This window comes from Oncorhynchus gorbuscha, linkage group LG05 (genome assembly GCF_021184085.1).
Source record: "Oncorhynchus gorbuscha isolate QuinsamMale2020 ecotype Even-year linkage group LG05, OgorEven_v1.0, whole genome shotgun sequence".
Lineage (NCBI taxonomy): Eukaryota > Metazoa > Chordata > Actinopteri > Salmoniformes > Salmonidae > Oncorhynchus > Oncorhynchus gorbuscha.
The window spans coordinates 17160925-17180538 of NC_060177.1; the positions used below are offsets into that span (position 1 = coordinate 17160925).

At 44.0% G+C, this 19614-nt stretch overlaps 1 protein-coding gene across 1 annotated transcript in view; it reads right to left on the reverse strand.

Moving 5' to 3' along the window:
• Positions 1-19614, reverse strand: part of LOC124035582 (carbohydrate sulfotransferase 8-like) — a 214829-nt gene that overhangs the window by 155279 nt on the left and 39936 nt on the right. The window contains exon 2 of the mRNA XM_046349083.1: positions 12890-13095. Coding sequence (XP_046205039.1) covers positions 12890-13064 — 175 coding nt within the window. The 5' untranslated portion in view covers positions 13065-13095. The remainder of the gene's footprint in view (positions 1-12889; positions 13096-19614) is intronic.

Here is a 19614-nt window from a genome sequence, read left to right on the forward strand (position 1 = left end):
CCTAAATAAGTTCAGGAGTAGAAATGTGCTTAACAAATCACATAATAAGTTGCATGGACTCACTTGTGTGCAATAGTGTTTAACATGATTTTTGAATGACTATCTCATCTCTGTACCCCACACATACAATTATCTGTAAGGTCCCTCAACCGAGCAGTGAATTTCAAACACAGATTCAACCACAAACACCAGGGAGATTTTCCAATGCCTCGCAAAGGTCACCTATTGGTAGATGGGTAAAAAAAAGCAGACATTGAATGTGAAGTTATTAATTACACTTTAGATGGTGTGTCAATACACCCAGTCACTACAAAGATACAGGTGTCTTTCCTAACTCAGTTGCCGGAGAGGAAGGAAACCACTCAGGGATTTCACCATGAGGCCAATAGTGAGGAGAAAACTGAAGATGGAACAACAACATTGTAGTTACTTAACAATACTAACTTAATTGGCAGCGTGAAAAGAAGGAAGCCTGACTAGAATAAAAATATACCAAAACACGCATCCTGTTTGCAACAAGGCACTAAAGTAATACTGTAAAAAATGTGGCAAAGCAATTAAAATGTTGTCCTGACTACAAATTGTTATGTTTGGGGCAAATCCAATACTACACATTACTGAGTACCACTCCATATTTTCAAGCATAGTGGTGGCTGCATCATGTTATGGGTATGCTTGTAATCGTTAATGACTGGGGAGATTTTCAGGATAAAACATTTATGGAATGGAGCTAAGCACAGGCAAAATCTGGTTCAGTTTACTTTCCAACAGACACTGGGAGATGAATTCACCTTTCAGCAGGACAATAACCTAAAACAGAAGGCCAAATCTACACATAAAATAACACATATGGAATCATGTAGTAACCAAAAAAGTGTTAAACAAATCTAAATATATTTTATATTTGAGATTCTTCAAAGTTGCCACTCTTTGACTGGATGACAGCTTTGCACACTCTTGACATTATCTCAACCAGCTTCATGAGGTAGCCACCTGGAACGCATTTCAATTAACAGGTGTGCCATGTTAAAAGTTCATTTGTGGAATTTCTTTCCTTCATAACACTTTCTAGCAAATCAGTTGGGTTGTGACAAGGTAGGGGTGCTATACAGAAGATAGCCCTATTTGGTATAAGAACAGCTCAAATAAGCAAAGGGAAACAACAGTCCATTATTACTTTAAGACATGAAGTTCAGTCAATACGGAAGATTTCAAGAACTTTGAAAGTTTCTTAAAGTGCAATCGCAAAAACCATCATGCGCTATGATGAAGTTTAAAAACCATAAAGCGCTATGATGAAACTGGTACAAGAACGGACTGCCACAGGAAATGACGACACAGAGTTACCTCTGCTGCAGAGGATACGTTCATTAGAGTTACCAGCCTCAGATTGCAGCCCATATAAATGCTTCACAGTGTTCAAGTAACAGACACATCTCAACATCAACTGTTCCGAGGAGTGAATCAGGCCTTTGTGGTCGATTTGCTGCAAAGAACCACTACTAAGAAAACACCAATAAGAAGAAGAGACTTGCTTGGGCCAAGAAACACGAGCAATGGACATTAGACTGGTGGTAACTTGTCCTTTGGTCTGATGAGTCCAAATTTGAGATTTTTGGTTCCAACCGTTATGTCTTTGTGAGACTCAGAGTATGTGAACGGATTATCTCTGCATGTGTGGTTCCGACCGTGAAGCATGGAGGAGGAGGTGTCATGGTGTGGGGGTACTTTGCTGGTGACACTGTCAGTGATTTATTTAGAATTCAAGGCACACTTAACCAGCATTCTGCAGTGATACCCCATCCCATCTGATTTGCGCTTAGTGGGACTATAATTTGTTTTTCAACAGCACAATGATCCAACACACCTCCAGGCTGTGTATGAAGTGCTGCATCAGATGACCTGGCCTCCACAATCACCCGACCTCAACCCAATTGAGATGGCTTGGGATGAGTTGGACCGCAGAGTGAAGGAAAAGCAGCCAACAAGTTCTCAGAAATATGTGGGAACTCCTTCAAGACTGTTGGAAAAGCATTCCAGTTGAAGCTGGTTGAGAGAATGCCAAGAGTATGCAAAGATGTCATCAAGGTAAACGGTGGCTACTTTGAAGAATCCAAAATATAAAATATGTTCTGATTTGTTTAACACTTTGTTGGTTACACCATGATACCCTATGTGTTATTTCATAGTTTTGATGTCTTCACTATTATTCTACAATGTATTCTATTCAAAAGTTATTCGATCTCTAGCCTTGGTTTCATGCATGTTAACATTAGAAGCCTCCTACCTAAGTTTTGTTTTATTTACTGCTTTTGCACACTCTGCCAAACCGGATGTCCTAGCCGTGTCTGAATCCTGGCTTATAACATTTCCCAACAAGATAGAACTGCCAAAGGGGGAGGAGTTGCAGTCTACTTCAGAGATAGCCTGCAGAGTTCTGTCTTACTATCCAGATCTGTGCACAAACAATTTGAGCTTCTACTTATAAAAATCCACCTTTCCAGAAACAAGTCTCTCACCATTGCCGCTTGCTATAGACCACCCTCTGCCCCCAGCTGTGCCTTGGACACCATATGTGTATTGATTACCCCCATCTACCTTCAGAGCTCGTGCTGTTAGGTGACCTAAACTGGGACACCCGGTCATCCTACAATCTAAACTTGATGCCCTCAATCTTACACAAATTATCGATAAACCTACCAGGTACAACCCCAAATCCATAAACATGCGCACGCTCATAGTTATCATCCTAACAAACCTGTCCTCCAAATACATCTCTGCTGTCTTCAACCAGGATCTCAGCGATCACTGCCTCATTGCCTGCGTCCGTAATGGGTATGCGGTCAAATGCTAGGTAAAGCCCCAACTTATCTCAGCTCACTGGTCACCATAGCAGCACCCACACGTAGCAGGCGCTCCAGCAGGTATATCTCACTGTTCACCCGCAAAGCCAATTACTCCTTTGGCCGCCTTTCCTTCCAGTTCTCTGCTGCCAATGACTGGAACGAATTGCAAAAATCACTGAAGCTGGAGACTCATATCTCCCTCACTAACATGCCTGTACATAGCCATCTGTAAATAGCCCATCCAACAACCTCATCCCCATACTGTTATTTATATTATTTATTGTTTTGCTCCTTTGCACCCCAGTATCTCTCCTTGCACATTCATCTTCTGCACATCTATCACTCCAGTGTTTAACTGCTAACTTGTCATTTTTCGCCACTATGGCCTATTTATTGCCTTACCTCCCTTATCTTACCTCATTTGCACACACTGTATATAGACTTTTTCTATTGTGCTATTGACTGTATGTTTGGTTATTCCATGTGTAACTCTGTGTTGTTGTTTGTGTCGCACTGCTTTATCTTGGCCAGCTCACAGTTGTAAATGAGAACTTGTTCTCAACTAGCCTACCTGGTTAAATGAAGGTGAAATAAAATAAAATAATAAATAAAATACATATGAAAACTAGGCTTCAAGGTCATTTTAATGCTCCTCATGCAGGTTTTGATCATATCAAACAAGATCTTCTTCATTTTAAAAACAGTAGGTTAGTATCAGTGTGGAAACATTTACATAACAAAAGCTTTTGTTTGCAAAGTGCAATATATGGGTCACAATTAGCAGCTACTTTTTTATGGTCCTAAATAACAACATGTTATTTAGTTCATGATTTCCCCTGTTCAGCAGAGAAAATAAGATATTCTAGGCAATGGTGTAGAGACCTTGAACACTGGCATTACTCATGTTTTCCATATACAGCTCTACTTTGCTTTCCCAGGATGTCTCCTTGGTGGAAGCAGTGTCTATTATAAGGTCTCTCTCTCTCTCTCTCTCTCTCTCTCTCTCTCTCTCTCTCTCTCTCTCTCTCTCTCTCTCTCTCTCTCTCTCTCTGTCTCTCTCTCTCTCTCTCTTCCTCTCTCTCTCTCTCTCTCTCTCTCTCTCTCTCTCTCTCTCTCTCTCTCTCTCTCTCTCTCTCTCTCTCTCTCTCTCTCTCTCTCTCTCTCTCTCTCTCTCTCTCTCTCTCTCTCTCTCTCTCTCTCTCTCTCTCTCTCTCTCTCTCTCTCTCTCTCTCTCTCTCTCTCCCTCTCTGGAGGAACTCTGCAGTGGTAAAGACAAGTGTTCTCGCTGTGAGCTTTCTGAAGTGCATGTTACGGTAAAGACAAGCTTTCTGACAGCAATTAAACTTTGAAGAGAACAACAGCCTCATAAGAAGAAGACAGTCCCGTCTGAGGAAAAATCAGGGTTGCTACGCAACTCAGGCCCTCCCTTCCAGTACTTATTAAATCTGCTCTGTGTGGTGCCTTCCTTATGACTGTCAGAACCTATACCTACCTACCGCTTCCCAGTCCTACTTTACCTGCTGTTCTACCTTTGATTACTTTTTAATCAAACTCTCATGCAAAAAAAACCCACAAAACATAAGGGAAAGTGTACTGAAAAAAACAAGTATTCTTTTTGAAATCGTTCTTTTATTCTGCTGTTGGTTTGGTGGTGGGGAAAAAGGGATGTTTTTCAGTTGGTTAGGGAGAGGGAGTGCTGGGAATGGGTGGCTGGTTTGGCTCGATATTAGACATGTATATTCATGTTGCTGCTCATTACCAGGCCTTTGATAACCAATCCCATCCTGATTATTTGGTGCTCCAATGACGAGAGGAGAGAGGCTGTCTCTTTCCCGAGACGGAGAGCAGAGGAGAGGAAATGGAGGATTGGTGTCAGACAGATCAGGGAATGACTAGGGACACTGATGGCCAGGGCCTTGTCATATTGAATAAGTGGCAGAGTGCCTTCTTTAATCAGCGACTGTGGCGGCTAGAGTCTGTATGTCTGTCTGTCGGTCTGTCGTCTGTGGCTCAGCCAGCTCACCTGTTAATTCAAAGTACCCCAAAAACATGATCTCATTATTATTTTTGTGCTGCAGTGGAGACGCCAAATATCTCCTTCTCTCCCTCCCAAAAAGCTCTGCATTGAATTTGCACTGCAGTGGATGAAGGTAGATCAATTGTGAGAGACTATATTTTAAGCGAGCACAAACTCTGAGTTATATGATATTGACTTCTGTCCAAGGCCTCCACAACTGCAATGCCAAGTTTGTAAACAGTAAATGCACCAGGATGCTCTGAAAAAAGTTCTTGAACAATTGCCTCTGTGAGATTTCTGCTCAAATCTGTGTGTTTGAGGCTTTGGTCACTGAAGGAGTTCTCTCTGTGCTCCAGCAGGACAGTGTACAGTACGGCCCACCCTTGGCTGTGGGGTTAGAGTGACACAGCATGTGGCAGATTGGTTATGTTGAGCGGCACAGGCTCCAATAGCGGCCTTCAAAGACTTTTCAAAAAGTCACTTCTCTGTTGGATCTACCTGGTGCTCAACCCACATCCTGTTCTCAATCCTTTTGGAGTTTTTGAACACAGCCCAGCGTGCACTTGGAGAAAGGCCAGGCGGACACCCCCCACTAGCACAGCTCATCACAGCTCTCATCTGTCAGCTAACAATCTACAACATTTTTGCTGACGTGGGCTAATTAAGTCAGTGACTGGCTAATTAAGTCAGTGACTGTCAGTGACTGACATAACAAACAAACAAAAAAATCTTATGTACAACCATATTTTGAAATTGCACCTTGAGTATTCTAATATTCTAACTCGCAACTGTAAGTTGACACCCTGACTGCGTTCCCCCAACAACGATGCAATATTTTTTAAATTATTGATCTAAGGGCCTTCAAAACTGGCATCCCGCCAGTTGCCCATGTCTGTACTAGTGGGAGGCTCAACAGATACATCTTGACCTTTGCACTACAGTTGAAATGGAAAGACCAGAGCATCTACTTTTTTTGTTTCCCCCTCCGCTGGTAAATGTAGCTTCCTCTGTCTCATATGGATGCTTTCTGATCTGGGCTACATTTTGTATTTCATGGCTTACTGGATAGCACCAGATCAGCTGTTTTGAAGTGTTTTATGTCCAGGACTGAGGAATGGTTCAGGGGAGATGTATTGCTCGCCCAGGACTCAGTGCTGCACTAATATGATTTGTGGCTGTGTCTCACACTGACTATATTTTCCAACACACAGAGAGCATTCTTTAAAGTCTGTGCAGTAAAAACACAACTGGCAAAAGCCAAATAATAATATGCCTCTCTTGCATGATAAAGTACAGGAAATGCCTTTTAGTCTTTTGGTAGAGTAATAGTATAGCATTAATTGCTGTAGGGATAACATTGTATTTTTCTGGACATCAGCCATTCACTGTAATGGAAGAAAGTGGAGGAAAAAAATCAATTTGGAAACATATTGGCAGCATTGGTTGTGGGATCACATGGCTTTGGAAAACAGATTATGTCCAGACCAGAGAGCCCAGAACATGACCACAGGGGACTGATGTTAATAGAACACCACATGACCTTGGTGTTGCCACGGAGAAATTGTGATACCCTAGTAGGTTAGCAGACTGAGTTGGCAATGTGGACAATGAATACCTACAATACCTACTAAGTACCTAGACAAATAACTACCTACTAAATACTTACCTACTGACTGCCTACTGATGCAAAGGTAGGCTACTGTATCCAGGGTTTCAGAGTTTCAGCTATCAAGGCCACTTGGATGGTTCAGATTTCAGCGTGTTCTGCCAGACCATAATAGGCTATCCCTCCTCAGTAGCTGAGGTGTACAGAGGAGAATGGAGATCTGTAACATCAACGGCTTGGCATGAACACAGGTTGCCATGACACTCTCCAGATAACCATCCAGATTGTCATGTGATCCAGAGACAAAACCGGCCAGCAGAAAACTGTTCTTATTGTACTGTATGGTTGCACTGTTTCAATGAAGTTCTGTTTTTCTCACGAAATCCCCAGAGACAGTGCTTACCTACTATGTCAAAGGTCAGGCTACCATGGCACTTAAGGTTGTGTAAAATGACTGAGTGATGTAGTTTTGCCAATAATTAATTTCAAATGCACTGAACTGGGTGGGATGGAGTGGAGTGGAGTGAGAGTGGATGGTGCCAGGTATCTTTTGTAAAGGGAGCTTTGTGAGGTGGACAGGCAAAGGATGGAGAGGAAATAATAAGGTCATAAAATATACATTTTTTACACAAACATCCAATGGAGTGGATTTGCATGGAAATATTGTTGATCAGCCCCTCCCTCCATGCTAGGTCATCCTCACAATTTAATTACATTAAGAGACGGCTAAATTAGACTCTGCAAACATAACGGCTTAAAGGATTACTGGACCTCTGGTGGGGAGAGATCAAATTCTACCTTCCAGCTTGAAACAATATGCACTGTACCTTGCGGTCCCCATGTGAAGAGGGATTGATGGAGAGATGGAGGGGGGGATGGGGGGATGGAGGGAGGGTTGTTGTGGACCAGATGAGAGGGTAGTTGTACATACATCCACAGTCAGTCCACCAGTACAATGCAATTGCAAAAGTATTCATCCTCCTTGGCGTTTTTCCTATTTGGTTGTATTACAACCTGTAATTTAAATGGATTTTTATTTGGATTTCATGTAATGCACATACACAAAATAGTCCAAATAGGTGAAGTGAAATGAAAAACATTACTTAATATAAAAAATAAAAAACAGAAAAGTGGTGGGTACATATGTATTCACTCTCTTTGCTATGAAGCCCCTAAAACAAATCTGGGTCAACCAATTACCTTCAGAAGTCACAGAATTAGTTCAATAAAATCCACTTGTGTGCAATCTAAGTGTCACATGATCTCAGTATATATACACCTGTTCTGAAAGGCCCCAGAGTCTGCAACACCACTAAGCAAGAGGCACCACCAAGCAAGCTGCACCATGAAGACCAAGGAGTTCTCCAAACAGGTCAGGGACAACGCTGTGGAGATGTACAGATCAGGGTTGGGTTATAAAAAATATCAGAAACTTTGAACATCCCACAGAGCACCATTAAATCCATTATTAAAAAATGGAAAGAATATGGCACCGCAACAAACCTGCCAAGAGAGGGCTGCCCACCTAAACTCACGGACCAGGCAAGGAGGGCATTAATCCGAGAGGCAACAAAGACACCAAAGATAACCCTGAAGGAGCTGCGAAGCTCCACAGCAGAGATTGGAGTATCTGTCCATAGGACCACTTTAAGAAGTACACTCTACAGAGCTAGGCTTTAAGGAAGAGTGTCCAGAAAAAAAACAGGATTTGGAATTCGCCAAAAGGCATGTGGGAGACTCCCAAACATATGGAAGAAGGTACTCTGGTCAGATGAGACTAAAATTGAGCTTTTTGGCCATCAAGGAAAACAATATGTATGTTGCAAACCCAACACCTCTCATCACCCTGAGAACACCATCCCCACAGTGAAGCATGGTGGTGGCAGCATCATGCAGTGGGGATGTTTTTCATTTTTTTAAAATTCTTTAGGGAAATGTGTTTCAGTCTTCCAGAGATTTGATACTGGGATGGAGGTTCATCTCCCAGCAGTACAATGACCCTGAGCATACTGCTAAAGCAACACTCAAGTGGTTTAAGGGGAAACACTTAAATGTCTTGGAATGGCCTAGTCAAATCCCAGACCTCAATTCACTTGAGAAACTGTAGTATGGCTTAAAGATTGCTGTACACCATCGCAACCCATCCAACTTCAAGGAGCTGGAGCAGTTTTGACTTGAAGAATGGGCAAAAATCCCAGTGGCTCGATGTGCCAAGCTTATAGAGACATACCCCAAGAGACTTGCAGATGTAGTTTCTGCTAAATGTGGCTCTCTGAATAGTAACGCATGCTCAAGTTTTCAGTTTTTATTTCCTGTTTTGCATCCTCAAAGTGGTAGGCATGTTGTGTAAATCAAATGATACAACCCCCCCCAAAAATCTATTTGAATTCCACTACCTTAAAATCTGTCAAATGTAATTTACATCAACCAATAGCCTTAAATTCATTACATTTTCATCTCTTACCAAAATGAAAAGAAAACAATAAATACATTTTCAGATTGCCATTCTCAAAGAAACGTGTATATTGTCCCATCTGTACACTTGTTTTTTTGTCCCCCCAAATATACAATCTACACGACTGTTCAAAAGTTTGGTGTCACTTAGAAATGTCCTTGTTTTTGAAAGAAAAGAAAATATTTTGTCCATTAAAATAACATAAAATTGATCAGAAATACAGTGTAGATATTGTTAATGTTGTAAATGACTATTGTTGCTGGAAACAGTTGATTTTTAATGGAATTTCTACATAGGTGTACAGAGGCCCATTATCAGCAACCATCACTCCTGTGTTCCAATGCCACATTGTGTTAGCTAATCCAAGTTTATAATTTTAAAAGGTTAATTGATTATTAGAAAACCCTTTTTCAATTATGTTAGCACAGCTGAAAACTGTGTTCTGATTAAAGAAGCAATGCACCTGGCCTTCTTTAGATTAGTTGAGTATCTGGAGCATCAGCATTTGTGGGTTCAATTACAGGCTCAAAATGGTCATAAAATAGTACCCGCAAAACACCAGTCTCAACGTCAACAGTGAAGAGGCAACTCCGGGATGCTATCTCTGTCCAGTGTCTGTGTTCTTTTGCCCATCTTAATCTTTTATTTTTATTGGCCAGTCTGAGATATGGCTTTTTCTTTGCAACCCTGCCTAGAAGGCCAGTATCCCGGAGTCGCCTCTTCACTGTTGACGTTGAGACTGGTGTTTTGCGGGTACTATTTAATGAAGCTGCCAGTTGAAGACTTGTGAGGCGTCTGTTAGAGCCATGACTAAACCAGATTCAAAAAACAGATAAAAGAACACCTTAGGGGCCTGGCCATGAAGAGACACACAGACATTTTTACGAATTTTCTATTGTATTTTGCATTGTATTATGTATTGTATTATGTATGTGATACGTGGTTGGGGTACAACTGTGATATGTGGTTGTCTCGCCTGACTATCTTAAGATGAATACACTAGCTGTACGTCACTCTGGATGGGAGCTTCCACTGAATGGCTAAATTGTAATGTAAATGTAGTGCTGTGTATATGTATGTATATTATGTATTTAATTTGTTATGTTGTTTCCTGTTTGGACCACAGGAAGAGTAGCCCTGCCTCGGCAGCAGCTAACTGGGGATCCTAACAAGTATTAAGTACTAAATATACGCTATACTGTATATATAAATCTTGGCCGACCCAACTACCGTTCCCCGACCCCAACTTTGAATACCATTGACATAGAGAAAGGCTTTATATTTCACTAACGAGACTAGGCTACATCTAAGGAAACGCACACACACGCACACACACGCACACACGCGCACACACGCACACACACACACACACACACACACACACACACACACACACACACACACACACACACACACACACACACACACACACACACACACACACACACACACACACACACACACACACACACACACACACACACACACACACACACACAGGCTCTCGTACCTTAGTACATATTTTTCGTTCTCCATGTCATCTCATCAGTGATGTGTGAAGTGTTCTTTGACTGCCTGGCGACATGCTGCATATAAAACAGACAGTGACATTATGGTCTTCACCCCAAGCAGATGGCTTTTCAACCACGACTCCTCACTGCGGATGCCAAGCCATGGATCAGTAAAGATGTCAAGGACGTTGGGTAGGATTTTCTTTGCATGGTAAGAGTGCAATTAGACAATAACTGGCAAACACACCACTGTGCCTTTGTTCAATTTGTGCCATTCAATGCATAGCACAGCAGTCTTCTGAAGTAAACAGAGCATTTCTATAGATTAGCTACTGTAACCGAGTCAAGCTAACATGCTCTCTTCCATGCAATGATTATTAGAGGGGAAATTGATTAATGCTATGTAATTATACTATACTGGAACAAGAGAATAGTGGGTGACCTAGTCACGACTTGGCACGATCTCAGTGGGGTTGTGTAATACTGTACCAGTCCACTCAACGGGCCCTTGTCCTTTTTATCCGATGAAGAAAGACTTTGCTTTGCCATAGGGTTTGTTCCAATGAGATGGCAATAATGTGTTATTGGTGTTTGAGTGAAGACACATACCTTTACTGGAACACCACCATACAACTAGACCTTCCTCTCAGCCATTGGCCCACACTGTGACAACAAGGCCTTAAGTGTTGGAAAAACGCTCACTGGTCAAAATGTGTGTTAGAAATTTATCTCAGCTAGCTGCTAGGACTTTGAGCCATGTCTTTTCCCCAGGAGATTGGTAGCTAGTGGGTTTCCCCTCGATTGTCCCTTAAACAGTTACTGTGGTGATCAGGAGAGACTGTTGACCAGCCTGTTAAACTGCTGGTTCCTGTTCGGCTATTGTGAGTGTTATCTTAACCATGGGGAACCAAAGCACTCCACTGACTGTGACTGTACTCCACAGCCAGACAAAGAGGATGAGCAGTGGAGAGAGGAAGATAGATAGAAGCTGACATCCAATGTATTAATACTCAACACTATTAGAGATGAGCTTCTGGCGGAAGTGAGGCATCGTAGCTTAAGGCATGGATACCGTTCAGCATCATCTTTCCAGCGGTGTAAGCTATACTGAAGTCACTGAATGTTCATTGTAACACTTGTGTCATACATCATTTGTGAAATTTGCATTGTTTGTTTCTAACTTAATCAGTGCATGGATAGTGCTTGCATGCTTGCTTTTGCTGTGAAAATGGATACTCGTACAATACAATTACAGTACAGTATGTCAGCAGTTTAAATACTTCAAATTCATTAAGTGCTTATCGTAATAATATAATATATGCCATTTAGCAGACACTTTTATCCAAAGCAAATTACAGTCATGCGTGAATAAATGTAACGTATGGGTGGACCTGTGAATTGAACCCACTACTCTAGGTTACAAGCACCATGCTCTACCAACTGAGCTACAAAGGACCACCCCACATAGACACCAAATCCTCAATAAAAAAAGGACATGCCACTATCTTGTCATCATGACATTGAACTTGGCATGGTGCTCCTTCTGAATAGACAAACCAAAACACCTTGCCATTTCTACAATCTGTGTGGCCCTCTAGCACTGCAGTTTCCAGGTTAGACACACTTGGCACTTGGCTGTGTGTGTGTGTGTGTGTGTGTGTGTGTGTGTGTGTGTGTGTGTGTGTGTGTGTGTGCGTGCGTGCGTGCGTGCGTGCGTGCGTGCGTGCGTGCGTGCGTGCGTGCGTGCGTGCGTGCGTGCGTGTGTGTGTGTGTGTGATATTACCCGCATGAGCATCTAAAAGTCGAATATTAGAGCTAGGAGTGAGAACTCTCCGTAAGTACCTCTTATTGATAGAGAGGCTGACACAGTACTCATCCTGTCTGATACTGATGATGACACACAGCACGGGTGACACATGATAGACCCACACACAGCGGTGCACAGAGCCTCCCCCATCTCTCCATCTCTCTTTGTGTAGTCTCTCTCTCTCCCTCCCTCTCTCCCTCCCTCCCTCTTATCTACATCTTAGCCCTCTCTCTCTCCCCAGCTCTCTCCCCATATCTTTCTATCTCTCAGTGTGTGGCTCAGTCCTGTGGTGCTGTAGCAGGTGTTCACCAGTGGTGCCCTCACAGTGCACCACCAAGGACATTGCCCTCATTTACGGTTGACATCCTGGCATTGTCTGATGATAACTCATAACCAATTGCTTTATTTTTTCAGTATGCAAACTTGATACGGTTCTTATCAAACTTTAATCCAATAGAGGAGCAGGTTGCCAATAACAGTATATATAGTACATGTGTACATGCATGTAAACAGATGTATATGGGCTTATTTGTATGTGTGTCACACTTCTTTCACAACATACAGTACTGATGATAGTATCAACCCATTCCAGTTTCAGGTCAGTAGAAACTGACTGTTGAATAGGGTACAATTTCTCTCCCACTGACCTGGAGCCTGTTGCTGGACCATCTCTGAGAGGTCCTGGAGGTGTATGAAGAGGACAAGGCCACCGGCCCCGAACAGCAGAAGGAACCAGAAGGAGCAGGGCAGCTTGACGGCCGTGGCCCTCATCCGTCTTCTCCCACGCAGGGCGTCCACTATCCTACACTCCACCCACAGCATCCTGCTATCCTGCCTCAGCTCAGACTGCTGCCTGGGGAGAGAGAACAGGGACAGAGTCAGCCCAGATAGGACAGGACATAAGATATTGCAGCACAATATAGAACATAGCATGACATGACATAGGATTAAATAGGTTATAATGACATTAATATAGGTAGGCTAATCATGGTTCTTCAACAAGCTTGTGTTCACCTTACTGAGTGACAACTATAGAAACACATTCTCTTTGACCTGCCAAATGCTTACCATCCAAGATGAATAAACATACTGTAAGTGAATGACCAGAGATGTTACATTTTATAAGCAGTAACTACTTAAAAGACATACTGTGCAGTATTAATGATAAACATAGGCTCTTTGAAGTCTGTTTGCAAATGACATCAAACAACATACGTCCTAAATGTGTTAAACTGTGGACAACTTGACATTAAATCTAGAAGCCATGTTTTTTATGAATCAGTGAGCCAGAATGAGGGTCCGTGCTCAGGCTATAATGAATGGTGGCCGGTGCACGAGAGAAAAAGCATCTAAATAGTTCAATGGAATCTCGCACTCAAACCATAAAAAGGAAAAATCCAAAGGAGGCGGGATGCAAAAATCTACTTTATGTAATCAAAAAAAGGTGAAAGTGCAAAGTGCTAAATATAAAAAGGAGCATACGTTTCAGTTGCTATGCCTTCATCAGTGCTGTACAAACAAATTAAGTGGAGACACGCACTTAAGAAGACACACCTGTCACGCCCTGACCTTAGAGAGCCAGTTTGGCTGAGTCAGGTTGGAGACCTGAGCCAACTCCCCGTGCTTACCGTGGCGAGCGTCATACTGGTCAGGCACCGTGTTATGCGGTGGAGCGTGTTCACAGCCCGGTGCACTACATCCCAGTTCCCCGCAGCTGCCGGGCTAGGGTGAGCATCCAGCCAGAACGGGTTGTGCCAGCTCTAAGCTCGAGACCTCCAGTGCGCCTCCACGGCCCAGTGTATCCAGTGGCTCTGCCAAGGACAACGCCTCCTGTATGTCTCCCCAGCCTGGTGAGTCCTGTACCTGCTGCCAGAACTAAGCCTCCTGTATGTCTTCCCAGCCTGGTGAGTCCTGTGCCTGCTGCCAGAAATAAGCCTCAGGTATGTCTCCCCAGCCTGGTGAGCGCTGTGGCAGCTCCACGTACCAGACTGCCAAAACGTCTCCTAACTCCAGTGCTGACCCTTGGCACGAAGCCTCCAGTGATGATCCATGGCAAGAAGCCTCCAGTGATGATCCATGGCACGAGGCCTCCAGTGATGATCCATGGCACGAAGCCTCCAGTGATGATCCATGGCAAGAAGCCTCCAGTGATGATCCATGGCAAGAAGCCTCCAGTGATGATCCATGGCACGAAGCCTCCAGTGATGATCCATGGCACGAAGCCTCCAGTGATGATCCATGGCAAGAAGCCTCCAGTGATGATCTATGGCACGAAGCCTACAGTGATGATCCATGGCACGAAGCCTCCAGTGATGATCCATGGCACGAAGCCTCCAGTGATGATCCATGGCACGAAGCCTCCAATGATGATCCATGGCACGAAGCCTCCAGTGAGGAGTCATGGCACAAAGCCTCCAACGAGGGCCTCCGGTCCAGGGCCTCCAGCGACATTCTCCAGTCCGGAACCTACAGTGACATTCTCCAGTCCGGAGCCTCCAGCGACGTTCTCCAGTCCGGAGCCTCCAGCGACGTTCTCCAGTCCGGAGCCTCCAGCGACGTTCTCGAGTCCGGAGCCTCCAGCAACAGCTTCCAGTCCGGAGCCTCCAGTCCGGGGCCTGCAGCGAGGGTGCCCAGTCCGGGGCCCGCAGCGAGGGTGCCCAGTCCGGGGCCCGTAGCGAGGGTGCCCAGTCCGGGGCCCGCAGCGACAGTGCCCAGTCCGAGGCCCGCAACGAGGGTGCCGAGTCCGGGGCCCGCAACAAGGGTACCCAGTCCGGGGCCCACAGCGAGGGTCCCCAGTCCTGGACCCGCAGAGAGGGTCTCCTATCCAGGGTCGGCGGCGAGGGTACCCACACCAGAGACGCTACCAAAGTGGGGTGAGCCAGAGGTGGAGCGGGGTGCCCAGTCCGGGGCCCGCAGCGTGGGTGCCCAGTCCGAGGCCCGCAACGAGGGTGCCCAGTCCGGGACCCGCAACGAGGGTGCCCAGTCCGGGGCCCGCAGAGAGGGTCCTCAGTCCAGGGATGGCGGCGAGGGTCCCTACACCAGAGGCACTACCAAAATGGGGTGAGCCAGAGGTGGAGCGGGGTCTACGTCCCGCACCAGAGCCGCCACCGTGGATAGATGCCCACCCAGACCCTCTCCTATAGGTTCAGGTTTTGCGGCCAGAGTCCGCACCTTTTGGGGGGGGGGGGGGGTACTGTCACGCCCTGACCTTAGAGAGCCATTTTATTTCTCTATTTGGTTAGGTCAGGGTGTGATGTGGGGTGGGCATTCTATGTTTTGTGTTCTATGTTTCTTTATTTCTATGTTTTGGCCGGGTATGGTTCTCAATCAGGGACAGTGGTCTATCGTTGTCTCTGATTGGGAATCATACTTAGCTAGACCCTTTTTCCCTCCTTCAGTGTGGGTAGTTAACTTTGTTTGTGGCACTAAAGCCCCGGAAGATTCACGGTTGTTCCTTTTGTTTCTTGTTTTGTTGGCGTCATTCCAAAATAAAAAGGAAAGTGTACGCTCACCACGCTGCACCTTGGTCCACTTCTTACGACGGCCGTGACAGCACCTGTGCGTAACAGGTGTAACAGGTAACAAGTTAACTAGATACTGGTGAATAGTGGGTCATCAACGACGTGTATAAATATACAGAATGAGACAAGAAAAATATGAATAATGAACACATATAATTGAAAATAAGAAACAATTCATCAGCCCGTATGAGTTATGAACTGATGTCATAACCTTGGAGACCAATAGCAGTCAATCAGATATCAAACCACTTTGGCTGGCCTTCAGTCATGGATAAATCAGCCAGTACAATCAGCCAGGGACATCTCTAATTCTTATATGCATCTATTGTTTTGCTGGGAACACACGCCCTCTGATCAACTGGATCAAATGCTGAGAAGTGTATGTATCCATCTGCTGAATTCATTAAGCAAACACACAAGGATGTTTGCAAAATGTATTCTGATAATAATGTTTAATTTTTTCTACCATTTTCCCAATTCCCATTTATGGGATATAGCTATTAGTATTTAGTATGCACTGTGATCTTTTAAACTATGATTACAGGAAAAACACAAAAACTGTATGTGGACTGAACGTAGCACAGCTTGCAATGAAAAACTTGTATTCTGTTCTGTATAACTTACTACATATCTAACTTCCCTAGGCAATACTGAAACAGGTGGCCCAGAAACGATTTATGGTACGAATTAAATGATTGGCACCATAACAAAGGGACAAAGAAAGATTCAGTTGGTGGCCCTATTCCATTCACTTTTCAATTACTACCTGAGCCCAGGGTTTGACAGGGGTAAAATGGGAGGCAAAATCATATTCACCGCAGAGCTAATTGTCCTTATTTATGGCAGCTGGCTGATCTGTGGTCAGGAGTAATCCGTTCTGCTGCTGTGATGGAGATTACCCATCAGTAAATGAGATTAGCCACCAAACTGACTGTTATTCTGTTATGTAGAAAAGACCAGTGCTCAGATGGCATTTGTTTTCTTTCAAATAATCTGAGCAACTGACTGAGGCTGCCTGGGGCACCAGGCGGGAAGTATTTGCACTTTTGGGATTATTATTTTGTTTCCATTGTGCTCAGCAAATTCAATCAAGCACAGCTAATGCATAGGTCTGTTTCTGCACTCCTTTGTTCCGGTTGTCCAATTGGCTACAGTATGATAGTGGCAATGTCTCGCTCTCTTTCTGTTCATGTTGTTGACATACGTAACATCCCACAATTCCCCCATCTAACATACAGTCAGCCCCACACCTCAGCCGGCAGCGGCCCCCAGCCACCTCACACATTCCCCTGCTCCCTGTGACGGTGACCTGGCTGCCCGTGGCTGGCTCTGCAGGGGACACGTACACCCAGACACATTCAGACAAAGGGCTGATGACGGCTCAGACGCAAACAGACATGCTCAAAAACCCTCACACATAACACCCAAACACCTTTAGAGTAGCTATTCTCTCTATGGTGCATAACAGCAAATGCTACAGATGAACTCACAGGTAGGCTATTAACATACAGACAGCCCCTGCAGTAATGTTCCCATGTTCACGTGTGAAAAGACAGAATATTAGACAGCATGCCTGAGAGTGCCAATGTCCTAGCTACACTGCTATATGAAGCTTTGGACTTAGTGAATGCTTTTTAAACATCCTTAATTCAATAAATGCAAAGCCATAAGTGTTAGTGTCCAATCACTGGACTATTGTCAATGCTGTTACATAGAATTACAAATTCAGACCAGAGAGCTTCATATTCGGCCTATTTGACTTCCTGACCTCAACCTGCAGAACATCTACAGTGTGCTACAAGCAACATGCAAAAATGACACACACACAATATCTCATTAAGACAATGGTCAAAAAAAAAAAATCTTAATCTGGGTTCAGATATCGATATTGTGCAAAATGCAGAATTATATTTTATAAGCACATTTGAGTAATATTCCAACTATAGCAGCCTGAAACCCAGCAGACCAGCTACTGGGAGCTCATTAAAGAGTACTACTGCATGAGGCTAGAGAGGGCAAAGGAGTTGCTAATGGTATTGTGAAAGTCTCCAATGAAAGACATTCAAAGAATTATTATGGGGATGCAGTGGAGAATAGCGAAGAGGAAATGGAGGGAAGTTTGTTGAGGAAACAGTTTCTCAGTACAGTATGGGTGTGTCCCAAATGGCATTCTATCCACTATATAGTGCACTATTTGTAACCCTAGTCTTGTGGTCCCTGGTCAAAAGCAGGGTTTTTTCTGCATACAAACATTTTGGGCGGGTCGCCCTAGTGTTTTTTCAGACTGCTTATGTCCATACAATATTATTATTATTATAATTAGAGAATCGGGATAATTAAATGTTTTCAGTGTAAACTTAAAAGGACTTAAAAGGACTGTAGAAAAGATAATGGACCTATATTGTTTTAAATAAGAACTAACAATCACCAAAATAAAAGCTAGACAGTCAGGGAGAATCAATCAAAAAATCTACTAATTATGCATTCAGGAGTAGTTTTGTCTTGGCATGGGGCCCCCATTGATGTTGTTATAATGTTGAATCACTCAGATAGCATCTGCCATGGCAAGATGTGTAGAATTGCAGGAAATTAGCTTAAAACCTGTTAGGGATGCAGCCCTGTACAGGGATCAACATCAGCTGAAATCAGCGGAAATTTCAGAGTGACAACTAATAGTACTCGATACAACTCAAACTTTCATTAAAACACACATGCAGGGTACTCAATTAAAGCTACACTCGTTTTGAATCTAGCCAACATGTCAGATTTTTAAAATGCTTTTCGGCGAAAGCATGAGAAGCTATTATCTGATAGCATGCAACCCCCGAAATGCCCAAAGGGGACGTAAACAGAATAATTAGCGTAGCCGGCGCTACACAAAACGCAGAAATAAAATATAAAACATTCATTACCTTTGACGAGCTTCTTTGTTGGCACTCCTATATGTCCCATAAACATCACAATTGGGTCTTTTTTTCGATTAAATCCGTTCATGTATACCCAAAATGTCCATTTATGAAGCCCGTCTGATCAGGAAAAAACTGCTTTCCAAAACGCAACGTCATTTTTAAAATAAAAAAAGTTGCCTATAAACTTTGACAAAACACTTCAAACTACTTTGTAATCCAACTTTGGGTATTAGTAAACATTAATAATCGATCAAATTGATCAAGGGGCGATCTGTATTCAATAGCAGCAAGTCTACACTCGATCCCTCCGATGTCAACAACTACAGACCAGTATCCCTTCTTTCTTTTCTCTCCAAAACTCTTGAACGTGCCGTCCTTGGCCAGCTCTCCCGCTATCTCTCTCAGAATGACCTTCTTGATCCAAATCAGTCAGGTTTCAAGACTAGTCATTCAACTGAGACTGCTCTTCTCTGTATCACGGAGGCGCTCCTCACTGCTAAAGCTAACTCTCTCTCCTCTGCTCTCATCCTTCTAGACCTATCGGCTGCCTTCGATACTGTGAACCATCAGATCCTCCTCTCCACCCTCTCCGAGTTGGGCATCTCTGGCGCGGCCCACGCTTGGATTGCGTCCTACCTGACAGGTCGCTCCTACCAGGTGGCGTGGCGAGAATCTGTCTCCTCACCACGCGCTCTCACCACTGGTGTCCCCCAGGGCTCTGTTCTAGGCCCTCTCCTATTCTCGCTATACACCAAGTCACTTGGCTCTGTCATAACCTCACATGGTCTCTCCTATCATTGCTATGCAGACGACACACAATTAATCTTCTCCTTTCCCCCTTCTGATGACCAGGTGGCGAATCGCATCTCTGCATGTCTGGCAGACATATCAGTGTGGATGACGGATCACCACCTCAAGCTGAACCTCGGCAAGACGGAGCTG